Raw genomic sequence first — 15,345 nt, forward strand, 5'->3', positions numbered from 1 at the left:
TGCATGTGGCTGCTACTTTGAATCCTGTAATCTTTCTTTCTCTCCATGTTTAGCCAGTTAACCTGGTCTTTCTGGATCCATCTTCTCTCCTGTGTACATCAACCTTTTGGGTTCAGGGGTAGGCGGGTTTGGGTTTTTTGGGGTTGTTTTTTTTTTGTTTGTTTGTTTGTTTTTGTTTTTGCTGTTTCCCCTCCTTGAAGCCAGATTTTTGGTATAAGCTCTCCAGGTAGGATATACCCCTCAGCATAATCTGTACTTGGCCAGAACTTGGTCAGTAGCGTTCGCCTCGCTGCTGCTCTGTGGGTAGCCAGGACCAGAAGGCCTACCACCTGCTTAAGGGTGACTTGCAGTAGAAGTTGTTTTATTGGTTCAGATGTATAACTACACTGGAATTCACAAGTTCTGCTTCTTCTGCACATTGCCCATCTTGACACGGGTACCTCCCTGCCCTTCAGGTGCTTCAAAAGCCTCTCCTTGCGTTGCCTGCGAGGACCTGCACCCGCAGAGGTGCCAGGGGTAGCCGGTTGTAACGCACTCAGCACAACCAGTGTGTAACCTCAGCCTCTGGGTACGCTACTGCAGGACCCAAGTATTAAATGGGCATTGACTGTGCAATGAAGCCCTGCTCTCACCTCCACCACATAGGCTGTTCTTCTGCTTGTCCAGGGGCTTTTTGTGCTCCAGGGCAGTTGGGCACATTCCTGAAGCACTAACTTGACTGTGGCTGTTGAGCACAGCCCACTCTACGTCTGTCTTCTCTGTCTTCAGAAATGTGCTGTTGCTTAATGATACTTGGGTGGGGAAAAAATGGAATGCAAGGGGAGGATAAGAAAAAAGCGGCTCCTGATCCAGACTGTTCGTTTTCATTAACACCTTTTTTTGATTTTCCTCTGTGTTTTTCTGATAGGTATAAATACGGCTGGAGGGACGGCACTGAAGGTGGCGTGTGTGTCAGCTGCAGTGTCTGATGAATCTGTTGCTGGAGATAGCGGGGTATATGAGGCGTCTGTGCAAAGGTAGACAACAGATCTCTCTCTAGGAAGAAGCCAATGACTCAGTTTTGCATGCAGGAGTCAGCTGGAATAATGCTGGTTATGATCGGTTTTGTAATTTGGTGGCTAATGTTCTCCATCTCATATTTCTTAGTACTTCTGAAAAAACTATGAGCAGGTTGAATTTGATTATCAAAATGACCCATGCTTCCCAAAATAGAAGTAGCTGAAATCAAGCTCACAAAGAACTTGTTCCACCAGCTGGTCTGTTTGTGAAGGTGCTGGTAAGCTGTGACTGCTGCCTTGATGGGGCTAGCGGAGCCATCTCGCAGCTGTAAAGTTCATCTCCTGTCAGCCAGCCATTCTGGTGTCAATGACAGCCCTCAGTCAGCGTGAGAGGACTTTGGGATGTTTAAGGAAGGTAGCAGAAGCACCTTGAACTGCCTCATGGATGCGTATGTGCTGTGATGCAGTTCCCGAGTACTTGGATCCAGTATGTGATTTCTGCAGTACTTCTCCCACTAAGTGCATAGCTTATAGCCAGAGCTGGGTGTCACTGCTCTCGGTGGGTTTCTGGACCTCCCTTACTGCTTGCTAAAGCTGTCTGGGGTGGTTTGACAAAAAGGTCACTAGAAGGTACTCATCTTACTGATGCCTGGTTTGGCTGCATCTAACATGGGTTTTCCTGCTGCTTTTATTGGCATTGAGATGAATTATGGGGTCATTTGTTGCAAGACACAACTGTAGAGGTGAAAAATTGCTCATCTCCTATTCCCCCTCATCTATTCATTCATTGTTTTCATTAATTCTCTAGATAAATGAGTAATTTTTTTTAAGTTTACAGCACAATTCACTTTGACAAGAAAATGCAATGCTTCTGTAAATTAGACCTCGTCAGCTCAAGCCAGGCAGACAGACAGCTGGGTGTCTTAGGGTCCCTGTGTCCCCTCGACGGGATAGGGACCTCTGGGGAGAGGGGAGGAGGGATAATGTGTGGCAGTTACAGAAGGCATTCCATGCACACTCGCGTGTCTGATGGTACTTAGTGTTGTTTAGGTTGTTGACTTAGCAACCTTTGTAATGACTACAGTATCATTTTGATAACTATAATAAATGGTGAGGGTTGGATGAGCAATACACTTGTACTCTGTAGCTGAAATGTAATGAAATGCAAGAGAGAGCTAAGTAATATGAAAACTACCTAGAAGAGAAGAATGCTAATCCTGTTTTCATGTGCTACAGCATAGCCTCTGAGTCAATTAGACAATGAATGTAGTTTTGGGGACTTTCAGTGCATAAAACTTTGGAGGAGGTGTACATCGGGAGGGAAATGATGCAGGTAGCTGTTTCAAGGAAGACCAGTCAGTGTACTCTCTCACTTCTAATGTGCTTAGGGAAGTTTGATTTCTTAAAGAAACAAAGGAATGACTTAAATCTAATCAAACTTGAGAATTTTTGCTGTCATGATGCAGGACAGGATTGCAGTTGTTAAGTCTTATTTCTGTTGCTGGGCAGTCAGCTGTCTTTACTAAAACCCAGTCAAGGGAACCCTTTCAAAAATCCCCCACTGCCTTATTTTTGCAGTCTTTTGTGTGGCTTTTTTTGGCAGTGAAAGAGGAAGGCATATGACTTTCTGCTGATAAGCACTGTAATACATACCTCTAAGGATGATTGCACTTACTTCTTAAATGGGCTTTCTTTTAGCTGCTAATTTTACAAAATCCATACACCCAACCCCTGAATGGAAGGGAAAAGATCTTGTATCACCTAAATACTAACACTTCAATAAGGGGGAAATCAAGTCCTTAATTGTCTTTGATTTCTTTCAGACCATGTGTGTCAGAAGTGATGCTGTTTGACAGTGATGATACAGAAGCAGTTGGGACAGCTAAAGTGCAAATTGCAATGAGGTAAGCTCTACACATTTTTATTGGATTTTCCTTCCAGTGGAGAGAGTGATATATGGGATTTAAAAGATAGTGCTGTATGTTCTCTTCTCCTGTATATCCTGGCCTATTAGTATTAACTAACTAATGCCCTCTTTGTAGTGTAATTGAGAATTACACTCAACTCTAGGAGGTCCTTGGCCCAGTTACCCTCTTTCATGTCAGTGGAAATCAACTGGCGATAGTGTGGTATGAGGATGCAGAGCAACAATGGGAGCACTGACAGTGCTGGGCTGGAGAAAGCCTTTTGCTGGCTTGCAGTCTCCTTTAGTGTGCAGCTTGTGGGGGAAGACTGCCGAGAGTAAATGGAAATCATAATCATTGACCACACCTGAATCCTACAAGTAGTGGGTAAGGCTTAGGAAGGTAAGGTATCTTCCTTAAATGACTTAGTGGAAGATTATTTATGATTTGAGGGAAAAAAAAAGTAGCACAAAATCCTTTTGTCACGGCCATCAACAATGGTTACCAATAATATCTTCATTGTTGTACTTCATGTATTTCTATTTGTAACTTTTTAATATTATAGTCGTTATATAAGGCCTTTCAAAAAGCTTTAATTATGATACAGCAATGTAGCCAGACCCCAGGAAAAGCAATGTGTATTAGGTCAAATCTATACTCCACGGTATCTGAATTCCTAAGTGCTGGATGATCTGGACTGTTCTAAATTCTGGATGTTCTGGTTGCAAATCTGTAATATGAAACTGTTTTTGTTTTAAACTATAGTCAAGCCATTGTCCCATTACAGTTTTGTCTTGTTTGTAAACTTTTAATTTTTGTGTTTGTACACTTTGTTTGTGTTAATGAAGCAAGTGGAATACTCATTCATGGAGTCCAAGGCAGTCTTCTCTAGTAATAATGCTTTTTATTTTGCGTTTCCAATTCAGATATGATGACAAAAGTAAACAATTTGCGATACTGGTGATCCAGCTGAGTAATGTTCCAGCACTGCTGTTACAACAAGATCAAAAAGTGTAAGTGGGTGACACAAACACGCTTGAAGTACTTGTTTGAGATTCCAGTAGGAATTAAACAGATGTTGGTTTTTGTTTTTTCACACTCTTAAAAATTTACCCTTTCTGAAATGCTTCTATACTTTGTTAGGTGTTAGCAACTTCTATGAACTAATAAACCTGCAGACTGAAATAAGATGCAGGTTTTTTTCTCAAAGGTCTGTATTTGGTAGGAAGAGACTTGCCTGGAATTAGCACTAGCCAGCAAGGTTCTTAACTGTAGCAGTGCCCAGAGCAAATGCATTGAGTGGAGAAGGGGCGTTTGTTCTGCTACAGAACTCCATCCTTGGACACCTGCACAGACGCAATGTGTGGGGAAATGTACAGCTTCTGCTAAGCTCATTCTAGGCACAAATTTTTTAAATTCATCTCTGTGCTGAATAAGCTGACAAAAATTTGGTTCATTTTTACATAGGTGTTTCTACCTATAACAGAGTATGTTAGCAGCACGACAAGTTGCACAGCTGTAAACAGCCATGTAAAATATAATCCCATGATGTTTGGTTACGAGATTCAGACGGATGAAGTCAATGTCAACTTAGGCCACTTCATGTCTCTGTTGTGATGAGATGTTGCTTTTTTCTCAGTTGACTGATATTCCAAAGAATAGGATAGGACAGTGTCCTGGTTTCAGCCAGGATGGAGCTGGTTTTCTTCGCAGAGGCTGGTGCGGGACTGTGTTTTGGATTTGGGATGAGAAGCTGTTGATAGTGTGCTGATGTTTTGGGTTGCTGCTGAGCAGCCAAGGACAGTCCAGCTTCTTGTGCTGGCCTTCCAGCGAGTAGGCTGGGGGTGCACGGGGAGCTGGGAGGGGACACAGCTGACCCAGACTGGCCAAAGAGATATTCCCTACCATACGACGTCATGCCCAGTACATAAACTGGAGTTGGCTGGGGGGCGGAAATCGCTGCTCGGGGACGGGCTGTCGATCACGGGGTGGTGAGCAATTGCTGTATTGGGCATCACTTGTTCTTGTACATTCCTTTGTTGGTATTATCATTGTTTCCTTCTTTTTTTTCTGTCCTATTAAACCGTGTTTATCTCAACCCACGAGTTTTTTTTTCCCAAATTCTCTTCCCCGTCCCACTGCGGGAGGGGGAGTGAGCGAGCGGCTGCGTGGTGCTTAGTTGCCGGCTGGGGCTAAACCACGACAGACAGTAATGTCCACAGGGCTTAGGATGAATTTCACTTGCAGATATATGAAGTTCTTGCAGTGGAGAGAACTGCAAACCTGTACGGTAGTACTGATTGCAACACTTCTTTCAATAGGAACATTCGTGTGGCTGTCCTGCCCTGTTCAGAAAGCACAAGCTGCTTGTTTCGCACAAGACCAGTGGAAGCTTCAGACAATCTTGTGTACAATGAAGTATTTTGGGTTTCTATCTCTTACCCGGCTTTACGCCAGAAGACTTTAAGAGTCGATGTTTGCACTGTAGATAAATCTCACCTTGAAGAATGTTTGGTTAGTATTAATCTCTATTTAATATCTTTGTGTTCGTTTCCTCTTTTTAATTAGGCAAAATTTTAAACTCTGAAGTGTGGTAATTTCTGTGAAAGTTTTCCTGATAATCTTTAGCTATATGACCTTTCCCAGGTAGTGTTTGTAGCAATAACAATTTTGATCAGGAAAAAAAATAATCTATTAGATAAATGTTGTGTCACAGAACTACTGGTGACTTTGTCAGACTACTAGATTTCCCTTCTCTCATGATTTATTGTGAAACCCTACCTATTTTTCTTCCTTTTGGAAACATTTATTGCAATGTAATTGAGAATGGACTTCTTACAGAAACTTGGAAACCACCGTAGAATATTAAAGATCTCTAAAGGATTTTTTAAAAACTGCTATTAACCTACACTATTAAAACCCATATGAGTATAGGTTTTTTGAGTGCTAGTATTGCCATAACCAGCTGCCCCCTATTGTTAGAAGAGCTTTTTTGTTGCTCAGTATTACTTGAGCAAGTTGATTTTAATAGAACTATTTCTGGAGTGTTGTAGTCCAGAACATGAGTAGGATGTGTTGAGTTGGCACGTAGGCAACCATTAAGATACAGAAGAGTTGATGTTTTGTCGTGGATATATTCCATAGTATCTCCTTTGGCTGGCGAGGTGCATGTTTTATGGTGCTTCTGCATTTCTTCCTTTACTTGCTTTGCAAAGCACACTTTGGTTTAGGAAAGCATCTGTTTTCCAAATTAGGTTTTTCTCTTCTGGCAGCATGTACAGTCCTACAGCACCTGAGCTCCAGGTGGGAGCATGCTAACTTGCAGGAGCTGTGCTCAGCATGCAGTCTGCTGGACTGGGCTGGTGCAATGGAGTCCACTCAGATATGGATTAAATAAATTGCAAATCAGTTTTACTTTGGTTTTGAATATGTCAGGATGTGTACTAAATGCAAGGCAGTAAAAAATGACAAGGCAGATGAAGAGGAATGGAATATACAAAACTAAAGCATCTCAGTCTGAGGCAGTAATTTTTGTCAGCCTTGCAGATTTTTTTGTCAGGGAGTCTTCACCTCCTGTTCCTTTCTCTTTTTCTTTGAAGCTCTGGCTGAAATTTATCCTGGCTGCAGTAGCACTGTTCATACTTCTGGATTCTTGTGCACAGGAGCTGTAGCGAAGCATTTGCTGCTTGGATTGGAAGTCCTAGACAATGTTAAAAATAATTAAACGTGAAACATTACCAGTGCTGTTGAAATGGGGATAAACAGGGCAATTTCTCTTTTTGTAAAACCTGCCAAAGTCAAGTATTCCTGGATTTTCGCTTTCATTTCTTCTTACTGGTGTGGTAGTGGTTCATTTTAGTATTACATTAAAAATGTCTTTTTGCTCTCAATAGGGTGGAGCACAAATTAGCCTTGCTGAAATATGTAGATCCGGAGAGAAATCAACCCGTTGGTACAACCTCCTTAGTTACAAGTATCTGCAGAAGCAAAACAGGAAAAGTAAACAAGGAAACATTCACTCTGAAGTACCCTGCACTGAAAAAACAGTAAGAACAACCGCTGAAATCAAACAAATCTCTTTCTAAACAGTACTAGTAAGAGAGTTTATGTGGCTGAAGGACCGTTACAACAGATGAGAAGTGAAGGCTGGAGTGTTTATATTTAGAACTTGAAAATGTCACTAAGTGCAGCGAAATAATTAACATGTCGATTACAGATATGCCCTTGTCCTGGGCTAAATACTTACTGAAATCTGCTCCTCACGAAGCTGAGGGATGTGGTATCTGGTCTGGTGTAAGTGATGTGTGAGCTCTTGCCTTTCTTCCTACTAGGCAGTTCACCTTGCTGCAATGAACTTGCTGAACGAGTCGAGATACAGACTTACCTTTACACGTGCATGGCATGCAGTAGGCTCAGCCTAGTACACATGCATATGCTGGTGTAACTGGGGGAGGTGGGCCAGGTATGCTCGCACAGGCTTGACTGAGCACTGTATTTGCAATAGGCTGCTTGAACAACGCAGGTGTAGAGACTACAACTCTCTCCTGCCACCAGAGGAAAGCTGGTTGGGGCTGTTCTGACTGGAAAGGCTGGGCACTTTGCAGTTCATGAGAACTGTATCTTCACAAGAAGCCTCTTGATCTCCTTAGGACTCTGTCTCAGCACTCTTAGAGCAGACAGCTGTTGAACTGGAAGCTGTGGAGAAGAAACTGGAGGAAAGCAGAAGCACTTTAACTGGTGGAGAGAGCTGGTAGGTAGCATCCCACCGTCCTAGCGTTGAGGGATGAGGAGAGCATTTAGGGATTCATGTGCAGAGAAAAAAGCAGATGATACAGAGCTGTGGGAGGCTTCTTCTGTCTCTTTTTGTTTTGGTGAAAAATGTAGTTTCTTCTGTTCTGGAGGTTGTGCTTGGGAAATGAGAACAAAACTGATAAATGTTGAAAATAGCCAATAGCACTATGCTAATTTTGTCACTTGTACAATGTTCTACGGATGTCCATGAAAGCTCCACTGTATGGCACAAAGCTTTGCTTGAATATTAATTCTGGCTGTTGTTTACATGGTTCAGATTCAGATTTTATTAATGAAGCCCAACATTTGAAATAAAAAGCAAGCCTGACCAGTGGGTTTGATGGAGAAGCCAGCTGTGAGTTCAAAGGAGCCGAAAAGGATATTAAAACAATGCTTCAATTTTGTCCAGCATCACTTTTTAAGCTAAGATTAATGGCATCCTGAGAGCTCCCCTTAGGATGCACTCACCTTAAGCTCAGCCTACATGGCTGAACCCTCAGCCTGTTTCTTTTGAAGCAAGATCACTATGAAGTTTTTTGGCTGTAATGGTTGCGTTCTGGTGCAGCTTCACTCCAGTTTCAGTTATCTCCTTATAAACCTGTGTTTGTGTAATCTCAGTGGCTACAGGACGTGCCAGGTACAACCGTCTGCCTTGGGGACATGTTTCTGTCCAGCAGTTTACAGGAGGTAACTCCTGCTGCAGCACCAGACTGTTGTTCACAGTAGGCTGGTTCAATAACAAAGCTGTTCTTAACAGGCAAGATGAAGAGGTTCCTGATCAGGAAGAACAGGGCGAGATCAGTGAAAATGAAGCAGAGGAGGAGGAAGAAGAATTCTGTGCCGGAAAATCGCTGTGGGAAACTGAAGAAAGTCTGAATTCCCAGCTGCACATGGAAATAGCAGTGAAGGTAAAGTCAAGGGCCTTTTGAACAGAAACATGAGTTAAGCTTCCCATTGATCAGCTGCCTGGGTTGCTTTTGAGCTGAGCAAGGCTACAGCAGTTATTTGAAAGTTCATCACTGAAGTTTAAATGTTTATCTACCTGAAATCTTTTTAACTCTGTGTGACCATCTTGTCCCATAGTTAATATAGCATCATTTCATGCCGCCTTTTTGCTGCTCATGGTAACTGTTGGGGTTTTTTTTAATTCTGAATGTAGTTGTAGTCTAACAAATGTGCACTGTACACATGCTCTCTGTGCATGTACATACAACGATTTGGATCTTTGCTGCAGGTGCACAAGAAGTAAGGGAATGGTCTTTAAAATCATACCTCTGTTCTGTCTGAGACTGCCAGGTCACACTGATGTACTGGATCAACAGGCAAAGCTCGTTGGAATCAGTTGTGTCATACAGCAATCAATGGATGCAGAGCCCTTAGGGAGCGATACAGTTAATGTAACAGCTACTGAGTTCAAGGAGTGAAGTGTCAGGACAGCCTGCATGAAAAGGGCTAAATAATAGCTATTTGAATGCAATGCCTCTGGGACTGAAAGCGGAGAAGTATCACAGGTGGCTGTCAGAGAGCCCTGGGTATGTGTCATCGGTAAGAACGGCAAGCTGGCATTTACACTGCAGTATCTGTCTTTCAGGTGGATAAAGAGACAAACACAGAGAGCCTTGCACAGTCTTCCACTGTAGTTCGTCCGAAAGACAAAAGAGCAGCAAATCCACCCCAAACTCAGCTTGTCAGAGGTAGCACTATCATCCGCTCAAAAACATTTTCACCAGGACCACAAAGTCAGTATGTGTGTCGGGTAAGGAAAATGCAAGCCTGAGGTTATAAATGGTGTTTTTCCATTAATGAATGCGTGATATCGATGTTCACTTAGTCTGAATTTTTCAGAGCCCTGACACTGCTTTCTTCTCTCCCCCTTTGACTTCAGAAGTTGTTCTGTCCTCACCTCCTAGACAGTATCTTTCCTTGGATCTAATAGTATTAAGCAAAAATTCGTAAAATATATCTGTGCATCTGTGTTTGTGGTACATGCAGCATGTTGAGATGCCCTGGAAGGGCTGCTGTAAGACAGTGATGAGTAAGCTACATATCAAACCCTTTCCTGCTGCTTTAAGGCTGTTCTGTGCTAACTTGAACTGAGTTAGCTGTGTCCACCTGACTTTAGATGAGGTAAACATGAAAGCTTGATAGAACTAGACAGGTAAGTACCTGATCATGTCAGCAAAAAAATTGTGGAAACTTGAAAATCTCCAGTGTGCTTTGTCTGAAGGTAACTTTAGAACAGGCCATGTACTGGGTCAGGATGTCACTTTCACTGCTTTGAAATGTTTGTTCACAATTATTTCCTGGATTGAGGGTCAGTGTAAACTATAATAACTCTTCTTTTAAATGGAATTGGCAAACAAGCAAGCACTGTGTTTTATTACATGTGACCTGTCCTAAGTGGGCATGCTGTTAATACAGCTGAGCCTGATTTGATGTGCAGGTTTTCTCCAATTCAGAAGCAGGTGCTTCCATAGAAACAAACCCTATTTAATGTGCAGCAGTGGCCTGTGCTTGGGTGGTAGAGATACCGTGTTCCAGCACATGCAGATCCCACATGCCTGTTTCCCCCACCCCCAATTTTGAGAAGGAACATGAGAAGGGAATTAAACTCTGATTGAGTTGAGCTCTCTTTGAGGGTCTAGAGGCAATCACAAAAGAAGGCAGTCAGTGTGTGTGTGTGTAATGTGACCACTCTTAAGTTGAAAAACCCAGAGGGATGGCTTACAGGTAAACCTACATCTTGCATGGCTAGCTTAAATACAGGTGACTGGAGGAAAGAGAAATCTCCAATAAAATAGCCCTATATTTTGCAGATGCAAAGAAAAGAGCAGGGGTTTTTTTTATTACCTAGAGCTTATTTTTCTAGGCTGTTTTGCCCAGCCTAGTTACTTGCACAGGAGAAGGGCAGTGGGGTACAGTGCCGTATTACACCCTAACTTACTGTCTCTCTTTCTATCCAGTCTATTCCCAAAAAGGGACAAGGTTCAAGGCTTGTGGCAGGATCTGGCCATGCCAAATGGATTGCATGTTGTGCACCCGGATTGGGGTGGCAGCTCTCTGCTGTAGCCTTTCACAAAACTTCATAGTTCTGCTTACATCACTGCTTATAATAGCTTACAGAACTCTCTGACCGTGCTAATAATGCATGTACGCACTGCTTGTATTTGTTTCATGAAAAATATGTGGGTTTCACTTTTATTTGCAGCTCAATCGCAGTGATAGTGACAGTTCAACGCTATCCAAAAAGCCCCCCTTTGTTCGAAATGCAATGGAGAGACGAAGCGTCAGAGTGAAACGGGTAAAAACATCACCACTTATCTCTCTTTCTCTAGCATAGACACTTGCAAAAACTGTAAAACTGTTTCAAAGGAAGAACTTGCAAACAGAAATCAGTTGCCATATGCTTTCATTCACAACCTTTTATTTGCATGTGAGAAGTCTCTCAAGGCTACTTCTCTTTGATATATCAGAATATAGGTTGGAACTTCCACAAGACAACTTCCAACTTGTCTAAGCCGGAGCTTATTTAGAACAATCAATCTAGGAAGATTTTTTTTTTAATTTTCAGTCTTGTCAGAACAGAAGTAGCATGAACAGTTTTGCTGTGTTTATTGTTGTGAGATTCTTAAGTACTTACAATAAATCTGAGGAGCTGGGGAAGAAGGTGAGGAGCATCATGTCTTGGATGCTCAGGTAGCCCTGTTGTAGTGACTCCGTGGCACACAAGGAACCCCTGTGCATGTTGTGATGGCAATCATTGAAACTCCCCAGGGAATACTGATGCTGAGCTCCTAAGGAGACAGTTTTCTTGAGGCAGCTTGTGTTTGAAACTAGCAGAAGGCAACATAATACGTTACTGGAAAAAACAAACACTGCTGCATTGTGGATTCATCTGAAAATGAGACATTAAACTTAGGAGCAAGGTGTGCAAGCAAGACTTGATGATTTGGAGAAGCAGCCAAGGAAGAAATTTAGTGGAAACACTGAAATGAAAAGGCTTGCTTGAGTTTGTGCTTCCTGTCTCAAGACAGGTTGGAAAGCCGGATCAATAGAGATGTTTTGTGTGAACAGTAGTGTTGGAAAAATGGGTCTCATAATGTATTTGACCCTTCATGGAGGAGTGCTTGGGACAATTCTCATCATTGTGTTCACACACCCCTTCCTTTCTAGCCTTCAATCAAGTCCTTTGGTACAGAGCGTTTAATCCGCACTTCACTAGACCTGGAGTTGGATCTGCAGGCTTCGAAAACTTGGCATGATCGGCTGGTTCAGGAGATCTCGGTGCTGAGGGAACTGAAGGAACAGTTGGAACAAGCTCAAAGTCAGGGTGAAAAAGAGTTGCCGCAGTGGGTGAAGGATGATGAGAGATTTCGACTGCTGCTGAGGCTAGTGGAAAAACGAGTGAGTAATACCTGCCTTTGGATTTTATTCAACATGTTTGAGAAACGTGATTTGAGAAACAGAGGACTTTGGACAGTCAGGAAATGAAGCCTTAGCATTAGTCACTTGTGTCTTCCACTTCCAGCTCCATCAAGCAAGCGATTGATAACAGGAGCTGCAGTCCTTGAGTGTCTGGCTATTCTCAGGTGTGGTATTTAAAACTGCAGAGTCTGTGCCTGCCTTCCCACAGATACGAGGGTTAGCAGTTATGTCTCTTGCTTCTTGCAAGAGAAATAATGGCTGCATAAAACTTGTGCATGGATGACACCTGGTTTTAGAATAGGATCCTTATGCATATGAAGTGATAACCTAAGTCGGATGATAGGAGACTTTCTGGTTTTAAGAGCTTAATAGTATCTGTCTTTCTGCTTATGAAGGGTGGACTGCAGGGCAGGGATGGAAAGGAAGCAGAACTAATTACCATGCATTTCAACAAACAGTTCATTAAACAATTTTGTTTCCTTCTATGAAAGTTGTCTTTCATTGCATTATAACTTTTCTGGAGAGTGATAGTAATGAAAATCATGAGCTTCAAAAGGAATGTATTTACAGATAAGGTAGGTAAAGCTTCAGAAATGTCTGAATAAGCCTGGGTCGGTGATGAGCAAGTAGGGCAGTCTTCTGTCATGTTTTTGTTTTTTTGTTTGGTTTCTTTAAGTATTATTCCATAGCTGATTATCTTCATGTCTTAGATGCTGGACTTCTTTTTCTTTTGCTGGGTTTGTCCCCTCTTTAATGCCCTGTAGAGTTCTGCTAGTCCTGAACCTGTGCGTTTACCATCACAGAGATTTTCTGCCTTAGCACAGGTGCAAGTACAGGAAGTGACCAATGCCATCCATTTTGTCACATGCAGTCTCCCAGTAGGTCTGGTGTGTCCTGGTTAGCACTTAGCTTATTCTGTCTACATCATACTCTCCCTTGTATACAGGGCTCCTTCTCAACTTCTGTGATTTTGTCAGGGCATCTCTGCTGACACCAGGCAGAAACTAACTTACAACGGCACCAGGTGCTGGAGTGAGTTGGTACCAGGTTCTCTTTGGGGCACAGCTGCAACATGGGTTGCCATGTTCTTGCGTGAGCTGATCTGCTGACTTAAAAAATATCAAGAAGATACAAAGAAGGTGCAGACAGCACCCATAATTCTTAACAAAGGGCTGGAAAAAGACCTTACAAAAAGCTGTCTCCATTACAATGGTTAGCTGACAAGCTTTCAGTTTAGCTTATGTGGCTCTTGATTTCCAGAGTCAGCAGCTTCCAAACCCTTCAGACCTGCAGCTGAAGTACTGCTGTATTTGGAGATTAGTCGGGATAAAATTATTCTTCCTGAAAACACAAACAATTCCTTTCCATTGCTTGCTTAGGTAGAAAAAACAGAACACAAGTCTGAGCTCAAGGCTGATAAAATGATGAGAGCTGCTGCCAAGGATGTCCACAGGCTGCGCGGGCAGAGTCGGAAGGAGCCTCTGGAAGTACAGTCATTCAGGTAATTACAGGTCACTGGTAAAGGGGAGGAAAAATTGACTGTTAACCATCATTTTTTTTGTGGATGACTAAGATGCTGATGAGGAAAGCTGTTCTTTTTATTTAAGCAGAACAGTTTACTACTACAAACTTCTGTATTTTTATATCAAAGTATAAGGACTGAGAGTCGGGGAAACTAGCTGTAGCATCGCACATGATCTCAAAGCAACCAGGAGTACTCCAAATCACTCCCCACCTGGCAACAATTCATTTGTTTAATACAGAAGGAGCCCTTTGCTTCCCTAAGTAACATGCCTAGAAAGCAAAAAAAAAAAAAAAAAGCGCCTTTCCAAAATGGCTTTTTGGTAAGGTCAGTGTTGTGAGTTTAACTGTAAGGATGCCTCATGTCCGATATGCAAATAAGAGGTGTAGCTTGCAAGAGGATGGGCTGCTGCTCCTTTTGGTGACAGCTGATGGGATAAATTTTAACATGGATGATGGACGTTTCTGGCAAGACTTCTGTTGCATTAACAACTGATCATCTTTTTTTAGAGAGAAAATGGCATTTTTCACACGGCCGAGGATAAACATTCCAACGCTCTCTGCCGATGATGTGTGATCACCATAAAGTATTTACCTTCCGGACAATTCTACAAATGCAGTTTGGGTTTTGAAGTTATTTATGTGGTATTATGAAGGTACCAAGGCATTTGTATATTAGAACTTTTGTCAGTATGTGGATGTTTTGAAAATTTTTAGGTTAAAGATATATCATCACAGAAACCAGCATTAAAGTGACAAGATTGTATAGTTTGTATATTTAGGAATGTATTTTTGGGAAATAGAATTTTAAATAAGAACAAATGCAGCGTAAGGTGCTGTTATTCTTAAATAATGCTGTTTAGACTTTTTGTACAGCTCTACCTTTTAGAGGTTTTACTGCAATAAAACAAATTTGAAGGAACCTCGCCCCTACCTTCTACGATGTTCTGCATCGGACTCTCCTCTGAGTGATGTATTTTGTACCCTGTGGGGAATGCGGGGAGCCGGTTTTGACTCCCAAGTGCTGTGAACGAATTCTCTGTGAGCTGTGAAGCATTTGTGTTTCCTGCCAGTTCCTAAAAGTGGGTGTGAACCCACTTGCACTTTTAACATTTGTACTGCAGCTCATGTCTGTAATGGGTCTGTTAAGGTACCTTGGGGAGCCCATTGAAACCACTGCTGTGGGAGGAGGGCTGCAGGTTTTAAGTCCATTTTAGGTTTTTCCAATAAAGTGACCTTTCTGGACAAACCTGCCTTCTTGCTTTTTGTCATGTGTGAATCTTCTCATTAACTGGCCCCGGCGTGTTGGGTTTTTTTCTGTCACTAGCTGGAAGTATATAGCTTTTACTGTGTCTTGCACACCCCTCAGCCCAGGCGTTTTTGTGAGGTAGGGGGTGGATCACAGGCCCGCTGGAGTAACTTGGGGGCACCTGCGCTTTTCCCTTTTCTTCTAAATACAGATTTCACAGCTCTAGCACCTTTAGTAACTCACCTGCTCCCTGGTTTGTTACACAAAAATCTGATTTTTGCACATACTTAGGTAAGAGCTAGGTGACACATTACTAATCCCACCCCCAGCATCTTTGCGCCCAGCGTCTCCTCTCTGCGAGAGCCTTTCCCTTCCGCAAAAGGCAGGACGCGCTTGGATTTTAAAAAGCAACAACGGGGAGCACAGGCCCAGGCCCCCACCCCACCGCTTAACAACG

General features: G+C 42.5%; 1 protein-coding gene across 1 annotated transcript in view; it reads left to right on the plus strand.

Annotated features, from left to right (window-relative positions):
* Nucleotides 1–14,822, plus strand: part of WWC1 (WW and C2 domain containing 1) — a 39,471-nt gene extending 24,649 nt beyond the window's left edge. Inside the window, exons 11-22 of the mRNA XM_010291557.1 lie at nt 908–1,016; nt 2,822–2,902; nt 3,829–3,915; nt 5,224–5,416; nt 6,796–6,948; nt 7,552–7,652; nt 8,451–8,601; nt 9,285–9,449; nt 10,902–10,994; nt 11,867–12,097; nt 13,498–13,619; nt 14,150–14,822. Of these exons, the coding sequence (XP_010289859.1) occupies nt 908–1,016; nt 2,822–2,902; nt 3,829–3,915; nt 5,224–5,416; nt 6,796–6,948; nt 7,552–7,652; nt 8,451–8,601; nt 9,285–9,449; nt 10,902–10,994; nt 11,867–12,097; nt 13,498–13,619; nt 14,150–14,216 (1,553 nt within the window). The 3' untranslated portion in view covers nt 14,217–14,822. The remainder of the gene's footprint in view (nt 1–907; nt 1,017–2,821; nt 2,903–3,828; nt 3,916–5,223; nt 5,417–6,795; nt 6,949–7,551; nt 7,653–8,450; nt 8,602–9,284; nt 9,450–10,901; nt 10,995–11,866; nt 12,098–13,497; nt 13,620–14,149) is intronic.
* The last annotated feature ends 523 nt before the right edge of the window (nt 14,823–15,345 follow it).

This window comes from Phaethon lepturus, unplaced genomic scaffold (assembly GCF_000687285.1).
Source record: "Phaethon lepturus isolate BGI_N335 unplaced genomic scaffold, ASM68728v1 scaffold8830, whole genome shotgun sequence".
NCBI lineage: Eukaryota > Metazoa > Chordata > Aves > Phaethontiformes > Phaethontidae > Phaethon > Phaethon lepturus.